A 19,532-nucleotide genomic window follows, 5' to 3' on the forward strand; every position below is an offset into this window, starting at 1 on the left:
CATTAGAATAAGAATTCAGCAGGGGCGCCTGGGTGGCTCAGTTGGTTAAACATCTGACTTCGTCTCAGGTCACGATCTTTTGGTTTGTGGGTTCGAGCCCCGCGTTGGGCTCTGTGCTGACAGCTCAGAGCCTGGAGCCTGCTTCAGATTCTGTGTCTCCCTCTCTCTCTGCCCTTCCCATGCTAACCATCTGTCTCTGTCTCTCAATAATAAATAAATGTTAAAAAAAAAAAAATTTAGAATAAGAATTCAGCAAAGTTGGTGGAAAAAAGCAAATGCAGTCTTAGCAAAGATCAAGTCTAACAAAATGTCACTTTTAAATGGATACAATAAAAACCAACTAGTTATCTAGACATAAGTCTAAAGAAAGATCTACAAGAATTATATGGAGGAAACTTAAAGAAAAAGACCTAAATAAATGTAGAAAATGCAAAATTAAGTCAATCCTTTGCAAATGAAACCAATGAAATTCCAAAAAAATTTCCAGAGGATTTTTCACAGAACTTGACAAGGTAATCCAAAAGAATATAATACAGAAACCACAAAAATATAATGTTGAATGAACATAACAAGTTGTGGAAGGATGTTCCAATATCGGTAACTCTTCTAAACATATAAAATAATATTATGTGTTGTCATGGATTCAGACATACATAATAACAGTATAAAAATACACATGGGAATGATGACATCAAATTTTAAGCAAAAAATTCAGAATAGTTACTGAAGGGAAAAAAACTGAATCAGAGAGGCCAAACCTAGAGTTTGGGTTTTATTTGTAATCTTTTATTTCTTAGGCTAAGTGGATACAGAGGTGTTTATTATTATACTATTCCCTAGTCTTTAAACTCTTTTTGTAGGTCTTAAATATTCCATGAAAAACCAAAAACTTTTTTTAAAAAACCCACAAAAACAGAATGCCTTTTATTTGAGAATGTTACTACATGATCTAGCATAGTAGTTTCCAACACCAGTCCAATAGCTACTCGACACCATCTGAAATATTTGTTAAAAACATGGATTACAAGGCTGTGCCAGAATCAGAATGTCTGGGAGGGGAGCCATGTGATTCTAATGCACAGCTTCATTCAGGAACCCTTGGTAACCACAAATCATTAATAACTAATCCATCAACAAAATGGGTTCCAATCTGACAATGAGATATTTAAGTGCTTAAGACTGCCTAATTACTTTCCAATTGATGCAAACTGTCTAGAATGGGGATTCTAATTTGAGGGCAAAACCATACAAATTTTAACGCATATTATACCCTCAAAAAAGGTCATACACGTAAAAACTAGGAATATCCTCTAAAGTAATAGCATCTAATGATTCCACAGCAGATAGAATTCCCTCATATCCTCCACAGGGAGCAAAATTCCACCAAGGATGATAAAAGATGCTATCTTTTTTTAAATTTTTTTTTTAACGTTTATTTATTTTTGAGACAGAGAGAGACAGAGCATGAACAGGGGAGGGTCAGAGAGAGAGGGAGACACAGAATCCGAAGCAGGCTCCAGGCTCTGAGCCGTCAGCACAGAGCCCGATGCGGGGCTCAAACCCACGAACTGCGAGATCATGACCTGAGCTGAAGTCGGACACCCAACCAACTGAGCCACCCAGGTCCCCCAAAAGATGCTACCTTTAAAAATAAAGTGGTACAAGTCATTAGCAATTGCACTAAAGATGTATTTCCCTCAAGTACACAGGTGGCAACCCCATGTTTCTTCTCTTTCTGAATTTTATTCCTCTGTAATAAAATCACAGCTAAGTTTATCTAGAGAAATTCAGAGGACCAATGATAAACATAAAAAATAAATTTAGAAAGAAAACCATTCATTCATTCATAATTAGAGTTTTCAGTATTGCTATGACAATTTTGCCTCGCTCCTAAGACACAAAATTAACTAGAGAGGACTAAGTCGTTAGAAAGTACAAAATCTTCAAGGGCTGGCACATTTTCCCCTAATATTTAAAAATCACAACTAGGGGCACCTGGGGGGCTCAGTCAGTTAAGCATCCCACTCTTGGTTTCAGCTCGGGTCATGATCTCATGGTTCATTCAAGCCCTGTATCGGGCTCTGCGCTGGCAGCACGGAGCCTGCTTGGGATTCTCTCTCTCTGCCCCTCCCACATGTGCTCTCTCCCTCTCAAAATAAATACATAAACTTTTGTAAAAAAAGTAATAAAAATCACAACTAAAAACATGGAAAGGGATTATTTTCGTATTTTAAACAACACGAATCTGCTAAATACATCAATATAAAAGGACTCACTTACCAGGACTTTCTACTCGCTTATAGTGGTAGGGATTGATGCACACTTCCTTCTGCTTGGAACCAAAAGGAAACTCACAGCATTCCAGTGGTTTTAGTTCATGGTGGCTCTGAAGATCGGGCCAACGCCACACTCGGCAGTAAATGACATGAGGCAGTCCCTTCCGGTGGGAAACTTGCAGCCTGCCGTCCAGAGAGCGGGGGATGGTGACACAGTTACTTGGCTGCCCTGGGCAGCTCAAGGCCTTTTCCAGTTCCTCCATGGCACCTTTCTTTTTCTTCAGTTTTTTCACCAAAGCATCAACAGCTTTCTCTGCCCATTTTTCTTCTTCATCACCCTGTTTCCACCCAAGAAGTCTCTTCACAGCTGGACTTGTGAAGGAAAATAAACTTGTCACGTTCATAATGACCACACTAGTTCTACACTCCTTGTGTACGGGGAAATACAGGAGTCTCCGAATGCAAAAGCACAATGGAAGAGATTTCACTTTATTGACATAGGATTCCCTGTAGCTTCTTGGTTTTGAGGTCCCAAAAAGTAGAAATTACCATGCCTAGTGCTTTAAAAAGTACTCCAAAGTCAGCACCTAGAAAAGAAAAAAGGGGAAAAAAATGTTTAAAATACTCGCTACTACAAAACCACAATTCACTGCACAATTACTATGGGCCAGGTACTATTTTAAGTACTTTTATGTATTACAATATGTTATGGACTGAATCATGTCCTCCCTAAAATTCATGTTGAAGCCATAACCCCCACTGCAACTGTATTTGGAGATGGAGCCTCTAAGGAAGTAACTAAGGTTAAATGAGGTCATAAGAGATGGGCCATGATCTGGTAAGACTGGTGGCTCTACAAGAGGAAGGGCTCCCCCGCTTTGCACACACACTGAGGAGAGGCTATGTGAAGACTCAGAGAGAAGACAGCAGTCTACAAGCCTGTGGCAGAGCTCTCACCAGAAATCAAACTGACCGGACCCTTGATCTTGGTATTCCCAGCCTCCAGAACTGTGAGAATAAATTTCTACTGTTTAAGCCACCCAGTCTGAGGTATTCTGTTGCGGCGGCCCAAGCAGACTAACACTTAGTTTTTTTAAACAGTCTTCACAGTGAGGTAATACGGTCGTTGCCATTTTACAGAGACACAGTTTAAAAAGTAGTAAGTTACTGTTCTGAGATAGAAGCAGTAGACACCTTCGTGCAAAAAAGTCCAAGTTATCAACAATATTGTAATGCTTTACACTCAGATTCATTGAGAAGCTCTAAAAATGTATTTCAAAACAGACCTCAAGCAACAAAAACTGAAAGTGACAGAAAAACATACAGTGGTCTTAACATCTGTTTTTGGTTTATTCTTCAAGTATCTTTATGCTGAAAGAGAAATTAGTTCTATTTCTACTATGTAAACATTATAAGATTTTAGGGTATTTATTCAGTAAACAAGCCTGTGTCTATGGGCCATAGGACAAGTAAAGTAGGAAATTTGGTTTTTATTGATAGGAAAGGAATGGAGCACATGAACACATACTGTACCAAATTCTTTAGTCCAGCTGTCTCAATCAAGCCTTCCAGTTACTCCTCACCAGACAAAAACAGAAAAGGTGAGAAAGCTTAAAGAGGGAAACTTTGCACAAATTCCAGCTAAGATATAGTAGAGCATGTATCACACCAACCTCCTCCCAAGAATCACTCTAAAAGGTAATAAAATATAAACAAACAAAAACGCCCCACTTTAATTTTAAATACATCAAAGGGCAGCCAAGGTCCTCAGGACTAGAGGGCCAAGATACTTAGAACAGAAAAGCAATGAAGTGAGAACATTCTTTTCTGCTCCTCTTCTCAGGGCCCTTACCAATGCCTGCACTGTAAGTAGCAAGAGGCCTGGTAGCCGAACTGAAGGGGGCTCAAGAATGAAGCAGAGATTTCAGTGGCCTCATAGGGGGAGACCCCAAAGGGGCATGCTCTAGTGTAAGGGCAAAAAATGAAATGGACCAGTTTTTATACTGAAACATGGCCTGAATTCATCTTTTTTTTTTTTTAAATCATCTTAATTGGTGGGAATAGAGGAGAGAAAACTGTTGCAGAGGCAATGTTTGTAGATACTGGCCAAGGATTTTCCAAAACTGACAACAGACATCTAGACACAGATCCATGAAGCCCTACAAATCCCAACAAGGATAAATATAAAGAAACCCACAAGTTTTGATGGATCATATCACAGTAAAATTGCTGAAAACCTGTAACAAAAAACTTTAAAAAGACACCTTATTTTTCTACAATAAGTACAATAAGGCTGACAGCTGACATTCCAACAGAAACAATGGAAACAAGAAGGCAATCATTAACGTGCAAATGTAAACAAACAACTAGTAACTTAGAATTCTATACTTAGTGGAAAAATCATGCAATAGTGATTGTAAAATAAATGTGTTTTACAACATACAAAATCTGAGAGAACTGACTTCTGACAGGAATTTGTGAAACAGAAGGAAAAAGATGCCAGAAAGAAGCAAGGAATGGAGGAAAGAATGAAGAGCTCCAGAAGGATAAATAAAGGTAAGTCTAAATGAGTACTAACTTTACAAAAACAATAATAGGAATCTCTTGTGGTATTTAAAAAATAGAATTAAAATGCATGGAAAAAACAAAAAGAAACAGAAAGGAGTAAATGAAATTAGTGTTCTATGGTCCCTGTATTACCCAGGTTGTGATAAAGCACTGAATTATTATTGATAAGTCTTGTCATAATAATAATTTAAAAAACTAATGATAGGATAATTTAAAAAACTATAAAAAGGTAATAGAGAACTTATACAATATAGAATTCTTTTTAAAAATATGATTCATCCAGAGAAGTTAAAAAATACGGATTTTTAAAAAAAATATTACTGCAAAGAATTTAAGAGAAAAAAACAGAGCAAATACGTGGGACAAACAGAAAACAATAGGTTTAGATCTAATTCCAAAAGTATCATTAATTATTTAAATATCAACAGACTAAATATGCAAGTAAAAGATGGGTAGGGATGGATGGGGATCATACCTAACTCTACTATGTACTTACAAGAGGCACACATTAAATATAAAGGACAGAGAAAGGTTGAAAGAAAAAGGATGGAAAAAGATATACTATGCATATTTTAACCAAAAAAGCTGCTGTAACTATCCAATAAGAAAGAACAGACTTCAAAAATAAGAAGTATCACCAGATATTTAAAAAAGGGATATTTCATAACATTAAAAGAGTTGATCTAGGGGTGCCTGGGTGGCTCAGGTGGTTAAGCCTCCGACTTCAGCTCAGGTCATGATATCACGGTTTGTGAGTTCAAGCCCCACGTCAGGCTCCGTGCTGACAGCTCAGAGCCTGGAGCCTGCTTCTGATTCTGTGTCTCCCTTTCTCTCTGTCCCACCCCCACCTCCACTGTCTGTCTCCCAAAAATGAATAAACATTAAAAAAGAAATAAAAAAGAGTTGATCTACCATGAATATAGCATAACCTCAAATTTTCATGTAAAAAGTGTCAAAATACATTAAGCATAAGCTGACAGAATTAAAATGACAAACAGACAAACCCATAATCTTAGTGGAAGATTAAAACGATAACTGATATAACAAGTCAACAAGAATCAACAGACATTGAAGATTAACAACATTTGTAAAAAAACTTGATCCAATTCATGTACATAGATCACTGTACCCAATGACTGTAGAATATACTTTCAAATATACATAGAATACTTACCCAAATTGACCATATAAAGAGCTATAAAGCAAATCTCTATACATATCAAAACCAAACAATATGCCTTTGAGCACAGTATAAGAAATCAGTAACAAAAATATCGTTCTCTAAAATAATTACACTTAAATAACTCATGGGTCAAAGAAGAAACTACAGTGAAAACTGAAAAACATATTTAACTTAATGATTATAAAAATATGACACATCAAAACTTGCAGGATGTGGCTCAAGCCATGCTTAAAGGAAAATTTATAGTCTGAAATGCATATATTAGAAAAAAAAAGATGAAAACTAATGGTCTATGTATCTACCACAAGAAAAAGGAAAGGAACAGTAAATTAAACTCAAAGAAAGTAGAAATGATAAGAAATTGGAAAAAAAAAAAAAAGCCTAACAGAAAACTTACAAAATCAAAGTTGCTTCCCCAGAAATACTAATAAAATTGGACAAACCTCTAGCAAAACTGGTCAGTAAAAGTGAAGGCACAAATTAGTAACAATAGGAATAAAAGGGGAAATCATTACTGATCCTCGCAAGTTAAAAGGATACGGATTACTAATTGCTGTCACAGCAAATCTGCACATCTAGAGCTACTTTGTGGTAGTCTACATGCGTTCCTCACTACAGCAAAGTGACTGAGGAATTCAATCTTATTATCTTCCTATCCTCAGAGCCAGCACTGTACCTGGCACCCAGCAGATTCTCAATAAATGTTTAATAAATAATTTAGCTCCCTGAACAAATCAGAAGGCCAAGCATGGAACTCCAACTTTACTCAATAAACTATGAGTAAATATTACTAAATAAAAATATCACTCAATGGGCTGTAGAGAATCAGTTATTTCCTTTTTCAAAGTAAAGAGTTTTACCCAAATTTGTCAGTTCTATTGAAGTTGGTATTAATTTCATTTAACAGAAAAGGAAAGAGAAAACAAAGCCATGCTGCTATCAAAAGTCACACTTGGTCAGAGTGTACCTACTGAAATAATCATTTACTTTTAGATTAGCTTTGCAAAAGAACAAGGACAACTTCTTTCTAGTCTTCTCATAACAAATTACGAAGGGAATGTATTTCTTCTTATTTTATATTGCCTTTTCTTCTACTCCAATAACCGCTTTTTTATATTTTAGCCAATGATTTTCAAATAGAATGGGGTGAGTTTATATCAAAATCACCAGGGGCTATTTCAAACACTGTCAGTGATGGGTTATACAAGGCAAGTATGTTGCGGGGTGAGATTAAGAACCACCATTTAAGACCTTTGTTTTAACTATTCAAACTGACACTCATTCAACAAAGCTATACTGAGTGCCTGCTAAGTGTTTGGCACTGTGCTATAGATATACAGGGACAGGGGCAAAAATGTCTGCATCCTAAAGGGGCTCACAAGCTGAGAAAAGAGCCAGGAAGTCAACAACGCTCTCTGCGGCAAGTTGGTGTCCATGCTAACGCTAAAGGATTGGGTTGAGAAGTGTTAGGCCATCTCCAGGGAGTCATCCAGAAGGATCACACTGTGACTATATACCAACGTAGAACATGAGCACAGGAGTAGAAGCGGAGGCCCATGTACTGTGCATTTGCCCACCAGGAACTAACTAGAACACTGTACGAGAAAAGCTCTAAAATGAGTGCAAACAATAATATATAAGAGAAGAAAACAATTAATTCCAAGGATTTCAGGAAGTTTTCCCAAAGAGGTCTTAAAGGATGAGTAGAATTTTATGAAACAACAGAGCTAACATTTTGAGCTATCGCTACCTGACAGACACTGTTCCGACAGTTTGGATCTACTAACTAGTGTAACCTTTACAACAAACCTTCTGAGTAAACACTATCGTTTCCCTCTTTTTACAGGTGAGGGAAGTGAAATACAGAAAAGTGAAATAAGTTGCCCAAAGTTTACAGACACAGCTGTAGGCCAGAGCCAGGGTCTGAATCTGTGCTCTCTAAGAGAGCCTCAATATTTTAGCCACTTGTCTAAACTGCTGGTTTGAGGGGAGAAAAAAAAAGTTACAAACAGAGAGGGAGGGAGGCAAACCATAAGAGACTCTTAAATACAGAGAACACACTGAGGGTTGATGGGGGGTGCGGGAGAAGGGAAAGTGGGTGATGGGCACTGAGGTGGGCACTTGTTGGGATGAGCACTAGGTGTTACATGGAAGCCAATTTGACAATAAATTATATTAAAAAAAATAAAACAAAGAAACTGCTAGTTCTAACAGACACAAAATAGAAATGCAGGGCTCAAGGTGGCTGGCGATGACACAGGGCTGATAAGAAGGGCAGGGGCAAGACTATGAAGGGCCTGTGATACATCTTATCCCGTAGACAAGTGGAAGGTTTTCTATCACAGCAATGCTGTGATTAGACCTACAGATCTAATCTGTGTTTCACAGAGACAGCCAAGGTGATAGCCTTAATACAGGAAGACTTCTCCATACAGAGAACAAAAAACAAACCGCTACCTCTAAACACTGCAGGAGCCAACTGGAGGGACTGTCCCAATGCCACTTCACAAAAATTAAAAGTGGCAAGATCACAAACCTTTACGTATAAATGTGCGTAGATGAAACAAAATGCCAGCCGATGACTAATATCTGTCTACTTGAGTTAAGTATTTTTTTAATATACAAGTCAAACAAGTCACCTACCAATGAGTCCATGATACTGTGGCCTTGGCAAGACAGCTCATTTTTTTTTCTGCCCGTTTTTGTACTTCCTGCTTTAGTTTATGTCAAAAGCTAAGTGGCCTTATCAGTTTAAAGTGCAAAATAAAAACATGAGTCAGCAAACAGAGATTTCCTTCCCTCTTCTCCAAATACAAACATTTCACACTGACAAAAAAAAAAAAAAAATCATTCACTCACTTAGTAAAGAACCTCTAAAAGCCTTAAAAATACTATCTTTTGTTCCAGCAACTTCACTTTTCGAAACTTACTCTAAGGAAATATTCTGAACTGGAAAGGTAAAATGTTTTTGCACAAAGATTTTCATCAAAGCATTATCTTTTTTAGAGGAAAAAGAGAAAAGCTAATAACTAGAAAACAGGTAAGTAAGCTATGGTACAATCCACTCAATAGAATATTACGTAGCCCTTAAAAATTATGTTCATAAAAGCTATGTAATAACTTGGAAAAAACCTTAAGCACAAAATAACATGGGTTATGTAGCATGAACAACTATGTAAATACATCAAAATATTAACAGTGGCTGGATTTGGAAGGTTAGTAATATGTCTCTCCTACTTTTCTAAACTTTTCAAACATTTAATGAAAAACTTTAACTTCTGAATTAAAAAAAAAAGCCTCCATATGCAAATATTTGCAAATTACAAAAAAAAAATCAATTTTATGAGGTCAAGCCACATACAAACTGCTTTTAAAGCCAGGTTGGACTTAGACTGTGATCTGATTTTGCAAATAATAAAAATACGTTTTTTTAAACCCTGCTTAAAACAGTGTTCTAAATTCAGATTTTTTCCTTATGGAGTGTTGCCCATGAGAAGGATTTCTATTAGCACTGCCAGAAGTCAAACGAGAAAAATACTCTTCTCATACTCCTTTTGACTTGGCTATTTAATTTTGCAACCCATGTACTATTCCTTAATGTTAAAAGGAAAAAAGCAAAAAAAATTAAAATACCTTTAACTGCTGTGTAACTTGCTTTCTATTTAAAGGAAACCTAATTAGCCAATTGCACAATGGACATTTTCTTTATCTTGGCCTCATCTAGTAAAGAAGCATGTAATTATCCAACTGTGTGAATATAAACAAAATACATTATCTACTATTCAATACCTTTCAGATCCCAGATTCCCACACAAAGTCTTAAAATAATTATTCTAATTTGTATCTGAAAATACAATTAAAAAAGGGAAGAGGGAGAGTAGCTGCCAAGTGGTACAAAACAAGTACCTTTATAAAAGGATGGAGGAGGGAGGAGACAGATCATGACCAAATTAAATCCCTCTGTAGCTTCAGACTAGTGTGGCTTATAATTCTTGTACTTGCATGGAATTCAATGAAGTAGACAAAATAAATGGCTCCATTAAATATTGAGGGAATAATTAAATTATACAATAAAATAAATATAAAATACAGGCTGCAAAAAGTGACTGGGGAAAAAAAAAAAAGACTCCTATCCTAGTACCTTAAAAAAAAAAAAAAAAGGAACTAAATAAAGATAAATGGTCTATTGTCAATGAAGCAAGCAACTTTTTTTTTCACTTCTCATTCTCTGGTTCATTACTTTGTCTTCACTCTAATGGTAAAACAGCATGGCATAAAGATCAAAGGAATTAAGTAACTAAAAGCACAGGGTATTGATTAACTTCACTTTTAAACTGTTTAACAGTTGGATAAGTTATTTAGGAAAAAAAGACAACTTTACAAAAATTACCTTTCTATAAAAATGCTTGAACCATTTTTTTAGGAAACCAGTATTTCCAAGTAACAAGCTGTGTGCATTATTTCCTGACTTATACCACTAAGCTTTCTTCTTAAGCAGATGATCTTGTGAATAAGCAGAAAAAGTTAAGACTTGAGCTCCCAAAGAAGAGCCACAATGGGGCTTCAGAGAAATCATAAGCCAACTGTATGATTTTTGTAGTGCACTAGTTTTTATACCTAAGATGTTTCATTATATACCTCATTAGAATGCCATGGAGATGTAAAATACCTCAGAGATGTGTTGTACAAGTACTATGGAAAGGTACGTGTCATCTATCCTTGCATCCAACTTTAAATAGGATTTAAGGCCTAGTAAGAATTCTTGCCTCCTCTGAGGTGCTTGACTAAATTAAGACATCATAAAGGGCTAAAAAGTGAACATGCCAGAGGATCTGTAATGTAACTTTCACTACTCCGTTTTTTTTTAGTCTACCTGATTTCATTTGGGTACCCAAGTCAACTGCATACTCCTACCAAAGGCAGTATTGGCAAAACAGATCATGACTCTCAAGAAGGATAAAACAAAGATACCCTAAAACTTCCCGACACTCAAAGAAACCACAGAATCACAGAAGAGTAGACACAACAGATTACGGTTAAAAATACTTAAAAAACACGAAGGCTGCAAAGAAAAATAATCCAGAGATTCAATGCCAGTAAATATTTTAAACCATAAAGAGCAATTCATCATTAAGCCAAGAATTGCAATGAGCTTTGTTGATGGAAGAGTAAGACAGAAAATTCACAAAATGGCACAAGGGTGGGGGGGGGGGGGTGGTGAAGAGAAGGGGATCACAACCATATTCATCAGACCTAAGTAAAATTAGGCTACAGAGTCAAAAGTCCTGAGGAATAGAGAACTTCTAACTTTTGGTAAAACTAAATTATCTGTTACCCAAGAAAGTAGAACAGCAGACAATCTGCATACTGGCTTAGCACTGAAGGAGAAGAAGGGCATACACTCGCATTTCCGGATGGAAAAACAATCCTATGAACAGTACCTGTGAAAAAGTTATGAACGCAGGTAGAGACAGTGCTCTGGAACAAGTAAAATACAACCATAAGCAGCATCAACTCTAAACAGTGCCTAACAAAAGCACAAAGACTATTATACTGCTCATTAAGGAAAATGATACATCCTTATCCACTGTTAAGGCAGACCAGGAAAAAAAACAAGTTAAAATTTGCTATACAAGTATAATGTCATTACAATGAATATAAAAACAGAGATGGGTTTTCTCCATCTATTTTGGTCTCAGACAAATACCTCAGAGTTATAAAGCTCTGTGATCTGGTTCCAAACAAAGATTTCTTTTCCCCAGCTACTTCATTAGGAACTAACTTCGTTTTGAGATATTAGACCTGTAGAAAAAAACAGGTGAGGTGCCCCTGGATTTATTTTTCCTGTTTTAAAATAGCAGTTAGCCCTTGATGTTCAGTTTCAAATGGGTCAAATGTAGCTAAATAAAACTCACACTAACCAAAATAATCCTAGAACAAAAAGAAAGTGAGGATGAATAACATCTCTCTCCAACTTTTGCAGGTTTGAAAACACTTTTTAAACTACCTACTCTGCTGCCAGGAACTCTACTTCAACTGAATCCTCAGAAAACGTATTTAAACAAATTCCTACACAAGAAAGTGACATGAAGATCCACTGGAGACCACAGAAGAATTCTGCTGGTCTTAGATCAAAGCATCAAAGTCCTGCCATTATAAACATCCAGAAGTCAAATTTCACCTTAGTGAGCCTCTTATTAAGCCTTGTTTTGGTTACTTCCAAACACTTCGCAACTTTCTAAGCATGTTAATTAATGACTCTGAATAGTTACGGCTGCCATTTTTTCATTAAAAATCTTTTTTCAGAGATTAATTTTCCAAATCCGGGCAACCGGTGTGTGACAGTGGGAGGGAGGATGAGCTCTCAAAAACCTATTTTTAGTAGTAATGCAATTACGACTACCTTAAAACACAGATGCTAACAGCCAGTCTCCCAGTCTCTCAGGTGCGACTTAGGAGACATGCAAGCAAGAGCTGCCATGTGGTCTGTCACCAGTGTTAACCGAGTGGGAAACTCCGGAATCTAAAAGGACAGGAGTAACACACAGACTGAAGAGCAGCTTACCACTTACCACTCGTAAGTTCATTGCAAGCTGTGACACTGTGGCCAGATAATTTCAAAAGTAGCATCCCTTGGATGAAAGTGAAGCAAGGAATTTATGGATGTCACAATTACATGAGACTCTAAAGAGGACAGCACTCTGGTTTACATATTTAGGTGTGCCAAATATACTATCCGATACATCTCCACTGTGTTGGAAAATTCTTTAAGACAAGAACGCTTTCTGGTTCTGCTCTGCATGCACAAGTCCTTCCATCCTGACAAACCTAGGCTGCTTATAAGACAAGCGGTCAATTATTCTTAGTCACAGACACTCCCTAGAGAATAGCAAGTGTCAGCTCTGTTTTGTTTCATTAGATGATTACTTGTTAAGTAGACTGAAGGCACTTAGGAATTTTCTTACCATCCTCAACTTCCACAAACAAATCTGTCTTATTTGTACATCTCCTTGCCACTTCCTCCAGAAGTTGTACCACTTTCTTTAATCCCACTGGATCCCTGTTCTCCAATTTGTGCTTGTAATGGAAAAATGTCCTTCGGTTCATAGTAACTTCAAGACATCCAGGTCCTAATGACCTCACACTGATAAATTTCATCTGTATTCACCTCAACTCAAAAACCGGAGTCATCTGGCCTGCAAGTGCTCATTCCTTGAACACAGGAGACTGAAGACTGGAGACATTTTAAACTTTCATTTTATTGACAAGAAGAAAAACTCTACCACAGTTGTCTCTTAGAAAAAAAAATATTCTGAGTCACCGTTAACGGAGAAGAGCAGTTTCACGGACTGCAAAGAATGCCAATCGTGGTAAATTCCCACAAGTGGTCAGTTATGAACGATTCACCACCAACAAATGAACAAAATTATTCTAACTGCATTATTAGCTTATGCAAGCATTGTATTGGTTGTGTTTACAAACATTATCTTATTGATTCCCGCAGCAATTCTTCAAGGTATGTATCAGTATCTCAATTTTACTAAGAAACCCGAGAATCAGAGGTCAAGTAACTTTCTCATATTCTAATTAGTGGTAGATCTACATTTTAAGCAGGTAACTAAAACAGAATAGGTGTGTTAAAGTCCATTAATCAGGTTTAAAAAAAAAAAAGTAATTCACAAGTCAAATTCAGATGAAAATGGAATAGGCCAGAGGAGGAAAAATACTGCCCTTTTATTAAAAAAAAAAAAAAATCCTGCTGTATTTCATTTTTTTGGAACATATTTCTCCTTCCCCACTGATCTCACAGGTGCGGTTTATGACAACAAACACACATCTGTAGGGGTGAGCTGACACACACAAGGCAGGACAGCCTGAACCCTCTTCCCTATATTTAGAACCTTCTGCTCAGCTCTTAATTGAATAATTTAATCAGGATCCTCTAAAAGGGAAACACATCCATATTCATCACAGGCATCAAAGGAAACATCTTTACAAGTTATATCCTTTTACAAACCAACATATGGTCTCACGCCATTCTCTCAATTGTTGAACTCCTCCTCTGGGAAGAGCATGGAATTTTATTTCTTTTTATCACTTGAAAAAATCACTTCCCCCCTAATTCAGTAAAACTGGGTGGAGGCCACTTCCTCCACAGGTGAGAGAAATAAAACTTGTTGATCTGTCATTGTCAGGAATTTTAAAGTTAACTATTTATTCTGTGTACTTTTAAAATAGAAACAAAAGGCAGACCAAATCCAAAATAAGAAATCAGGGCACATATCCCACACTTTCAAATAAAGCCTCTACAATTTTTCTGTCGTCTTAAGCTGTTTCTAAATGAGAAAACAAGAGCCCTTCACTTGGAAAGAAAAGAGCTAGGCTTGAATGGTAGCACCCACTCAGGAGGTGCCCTCTGAACAAAACACCTCTCTGAGCTTCCATTTGCTTTTCCACAAAACTTTGATTCCACCACCTATCCCGCTGGGTTAAGTATGAATACATAAAACTGCTCTGAAAATCACAACATGCTGAAAAATGTAATATATTTTATTAACACAAGTTTCACAAACAAGGAACCTAATTTAACACCTTGTATATACAAAAAAAGAGTTTCTGTCCTAGCTGTGTCAGTTCTATGAAGTTCTAACTTTGTAAAGGGAGAGAGAGAAAGGGGGATAAAGAAAGAGAGAGAAGGCTATATAACTGCACTCAGAACACAGCACTGAACGAGACAAAAAATAGATTTTTAAAAGCTCATGCCTTTATGAGACCTGCATTCCAGTGGTCAGGTAAGGCCTCCCTGAGAAGGTAATATTTATTTTTTTTAAGTTTATTTATTTATTTAGAGCATGTGGGAGGGGCAGGGAGGGGGGGGGAGAGAGAGAGAGAGAGAGAGAGAGAGAGAGAGAGAGAGAGAGAGAGAGAGAATCCCAAGCAGGCTCTGTGCCATCAGTGCAGAGCCCGACACAGGGCTCGAACTGAGGAACCAGGAGATCACAACCTGAGCTGAATCTAAGAGTTGGATGTTCAACTGACTGAGCCACCCAGGCACCTCATGATATTTGAACAGAAGCCTAAAAAGGTGGGAGGCTGAGCCCTGTGGGTAAGTGGGGAAGCACACTACAAGCACAGGAAAGAGCAAGTGCAAAGGCCACCAGGTAAGAGACAGTAGTGAGAGAGAAGATGGGACAGGTAAGGGAGCCAATCCATAGGGACTTCATAGCCTTCATTCTGAACTGAGCCAGGAAGCCTGGGGTGGGGGTAGGGGAGGGGGGAGGGACGGATGTGACCAGAGTTTGAAAGGATTACCATTGGTTGGCCCACTGAAAGAACGGAAGTAGGAAGCAGGAGCAGCGAGGTAGTGGTAGTGGCAGCAGTAAGAACTTAGGAGACAGATTGGGACGCCATAGCAATTGTTGTGGTTTTGAGAGGGACAAAGGTTTGGATCAGTGTAGCGGAAGAGTCAGATCCTGGATATATTCTAAAGGTATGGCCATGAACAAACACGTTTTATTGCTAAAGTAAATAAAGGAAATAACCATAAGGTTGGAGAAATCAGTTTAATTTTTAGACATGCAAAATCCCACATTATAGAACTATGAGACTGAGTCTCTGAGGTGGAGTCCAAGGTTACTGGAGAAGTAGTCCAGGAATGATCACAGAAGCAGTAGGGAGGGAATAACGACTAGAAGCTGAACTCTTTTCAGAATTAGGGGGAATGATGGGGACTGGCAGTAAATCACTAACAAGGAAGGGAAGGGAGTGGTATAATCTGACATGATAGTCAAAGCTGGGTGTCTCTATGGAGGATGGTGGAAGAATGGTCTGACGGCAATGAACAGGGCACCCACTTCCAGGCACTGCGATATGAGGGTTATGAGAGAAAACAGCCACGCCTTGAGACCGTTACAAAGGAAGCAACATCCTCAGATGAACATACACAAAGACATTCATGTTCTAAATAACCCAGATGTCTAACAATAATGGAATGATTAAATAAATTATGGTACATCCGACAATGATGTAACTGTTAAAAAAGAAAAAAAAAAAGGACAGACTTTCATGTCTAACAGGGGAATAAAGCCATACTGTAACCGTTCAGTTTGAAAAAAGTTGCAGAACAATATACACAGTATGGTTCCATTTTAAAAACACAAATAAAAACAAAAACTGTACAGGTACAACATATGTGCATTTTTAAAGGCCTGGAAGGAAGAAACAAAACAGAACAAGTGGTTCCCTCTAGGAGTGAGCTGGAAGGAGAGGAGTTCAGAACATTTTTACTTATAACCAACTACTGTTTTCAATTTTAAAACCCCAATAATAAAGATAAGTAAAAACTGAAGAGGGTAACATTTATTCCACATGGCTCTATAAGACAGTATTATGAACAAGAGGTGGCAAGATTTATCTTTTTATAAAGAAAAAAATAATTGAAAGTGTTTCTGCACAGGGGCGCCTAGGTGGCTCAGTCGGTTGAGCGTCCGACTTCGGCTCAGGTCAGGATCTCGCAGTTTGTGAGTTCAAGCCCCGCGTCGGGCTCTGTGCTGACAGCTCAGAGCCTGGAGCCTGTTTCAGATTCTGTGTCTCCCTCTCTCTGCCCCTTCCCCGCTTATGCTCTGTCTCTCTCTGTCTCTCAAAAATGAATGAATGTTAAAAAAAAAAAAAAAAAAAAGTGTTTCTGCACAGAGTGGAAATATCACTGAAGTGGGATTTCAAGAGAAATCTATTCCTGTGTACAGTGTTGGAATAGATGACTTACCTCTGGTGGGAATATGATTTTTTTATTAAGCAATTCAGCCACATGATCAAAAACTTCAATTTTACAAAACACGTATTATAACAAAAAATAATTTACCTTCTCATTCTAGTCCTTGAATCCTCTTTCCATTAGCAATTCAAATATCCTTCAAACCTTTCAACGCATAAATTTCTTACCAAAAAAAGTTTTGTATTACTCAAGTATCTTCAAAAGCAATTTGGTCCTGTCACTTTTCCAGCATATAAATCTGTTACTTGGGAGAATGAAATGATTTCTAAAAATCAAAGTTTACACAATCCCTGAAACACTGACTCTCTTCCACATGACAATCAATGACAACAGCCTGTTATCCATCTGCCGAAAACAGGACTGGACTTACATGTTTGCCTGGCTACCTCAGAGAAGAAACTGAATAAAACAAGAGCAGCCCCCTTCCAGAACAGTAACAGCTCCCTCCAGTTAACAGCTAAAAGAAACAAATGCAATATGTCTCACTAGGTCATGGAAAAAATGCTTTGGATAAAGGCAAGCATAACCTACAAAGTTAGGTGATGTACTTTAAGTCCGGACTTGTTCAGTCCAGTCCTATCTATTAACTTTTCCACAGTGACTTACTTACCAGTCAGAACGCAAACACCTAGTAGAGCTCTCAGAAGGTTTCAGAACCCAAAATCTCCTCCTTTATACATCCAACTACTAAGAGAATGTTAGTCTTCATTAATTCACAACTTAACTGAACAAATTCCTTAATCCCTTACCACCAACATAAAAGTACAGTAGAAAGAACACGGGCATGATACAGTTCCCACCACGACCAAGCTTAGAGTTATGAAGTGTGTCAGTGAGAGATGGGAGAACGATGACGGTGGTAAGAGCCACACAATATGTTCAGACTGTTTATCTAAGGAGAACACAGGATGAACAACCAACAATCTATGCTGTTTTCTTTGCCACAACTACATGTTACATGCATCCTGGGCTTTGTTACTTACCATGCAATAAAAATACAAATTGAGTTCAACTGACTGTCAACCAGTCACATCAGTATGAACAATAAATGGATAATCCAAAGCAGCCTTAATAAAAAGTAACCACTGTAGGGGCACCTGGGTGGCTCAGTCGGTTACACATCTGACTCTTGATTTCGGATCACATCACGATCTCACCTTTCATGGGATTGAAACTCGCATTGGGCTCTATGCTGACAAAACGGAGCCTGCTTGGAATTCTCTCTCTCCCTCTCTCTCTCTCTCTGCCCTCTCCCCAACACACGTGTGCTCTCTAAATAAATAAATGAATAAATGAATGAATAAATAAATAAAACAATAAATAAATAAATAAATAAATATTAACCATTGTAGGCATTTTTCCAAAGACGTACAGATGGTCAACAGGCACATAAAAAGATGCTCAACATCACTAAGCATCAGGGAAATGCAAGTCAAACCACAATGAGATGTCACCTAACACCAGTTAGAATGGTTTTTATCAAAAAATTGTCTAAAAGACAAGAAATAACAACTGTTGGTGAGGATATGGAGAAAGAGAAACCTTGTGCATTGTTGGTGAGAATGTTAATTGGTGCAGCCACCGTGGAAAACAGTATGGAGGCACCTAAAAAAAAATTCCATATGATCCAGCAATTCTACTACTGAGTATCTACCTGAAGAAAATGAAAATGCTAATTCAAAAAGATATATGCATCCCTATGTTCATTATTTACATTGTAATTTACAACACCCAAGATATGGAAGCAACCTGTGTCCAACTATGGATGAATGGATAAGAAAGATGTGATACACACATACACACACACACACACACACACACACACACACAGATACTATTCAGCCATAAGAAAAGAATGAAATCTTGCCATGTGTGACAACATGGATGGACCTTGACAGTATTATCCTAAGTGAAATAAGCCAGATGGAGAAAGACAAATACTACAAGATGTCACTTATATGTGTAATCTAAAAAAAAAAAAAAAAAAAAAAAAAAAACAAAACCACAAAAAACCCAGACTCACGACACAGAGAACAGACTGGTAGTTGCCAAAGGGGAGAAAAGTTGGGAGAGAGGGGCAAAATACGTGGAAGAGAGTAAGAAGTACAAACTGCCACTTAAAAAATAAATAAACCATGAGGATGTAATATACAGCATGCGAGATACAGTCAATAATATTGTACTAATATTGTAAGGTGACAGATGATATCTAGACTTATTGTGGTGACCATTTCACAATGTAAATAAATGTCCAATCACTATGTTATACAACTGAAAATAATATACTGTATATCAATTACACCTCAATGAATTAAAAAAAAAATTAACCAGTTTTTGGAATGTATTATGCTTTATCAAGAAAGGTTTTAACTCCTTTCCACATGTTGTTTACACTAATGATAAAGCTATTATATATACCCTGAGAATATAGTAAATTCTAAAAAAAATTTTTTTTACATTTATTTATTTTTGAGAGAGAAATAGAGGATGAGTGGGGAAGGGGTAGAGAAAGGGAGACACAGAATCTGAAGCAGGTTCCAGGCTCTCAACCATCAGCACAGAGCCCGACGTGGGGCCTGAACCCACAAGCCGTGAGATCATGACCTGAGCCGGTCGGACGCTTAGCCAACTGAGCCACCCAGACACCCCTTAGAACACAGTAAAGTCTAAAGAAAGGCTTGTGCAAGACTCAAATATTGCTGTGGAAAATCTCTAAGTGGATGGCACAGTT

At 37.5% G+C, this 19,532-nt stretch overlaps 2 protein-coding genes across 5 annotated transcripts in view; one reads left to right on the forward strand and one right to left on the reverse strand.

The window, feature by feature from the left end:
* The window catches only part of SMAD1 (SMAD family member 1), a 79,115-nt gene that overhangs the window by 44,520 nt on the left and 15,063 nt on the right, over positions 1 to 19,532 (reverse strand). For 3 of the 4 annotated variants that reach the window (XM_042935388.1, XM_042935390.1, XM_042935387.1), the window contains exon 2: positions 2,281 to 2,863. In XM_042935388.1, coding sequence (XP_042791322.1) covers positions 2,281 to 2,680 — 400 coding nt within the window. In that variant the 5' untranslated portion in view covers positions 2,681 to 2,863. Of the gene's footprint in view, positions 1 to 2,280; positions 2,864 to 8,670; positions 8,769 to 19,532 lie in introns of those variants that run through there. The other variant, XM_042935391.1, reaches the window with a different exon arrangement.
* LOC122218414 (collagen alpha-1(I) chain-like) overlaps positions 17,652 to 19,532 on the forward strand; it is a 108,043-nt gene continuing 106,162 nt past the window's right edge. Inside the window, exon 1 of the mRNA XM_042936687.1 lies at positions 17,652 to 17,660. Within this exon, the coding sequence (XP_042792621.1) occupies positions 17,652 to 17,660 (9 nt within the window). The remainder of the gene's footprint in view (positions 17,661 to 19,532) is intronic.

This window comes from Panthera leo, chromosome B1 (assembly GCF_018350215.1).
Source record: "Panthera leo isolate Ple1 chromosome B1, P.leo_Ple1_pat1.1, whole genome shotgun sequence".
NCBI lineage: Eukaryota > Metazoa > Chordata > Mammalia > Carnivora > Felidae > Panthera > Panthera leo.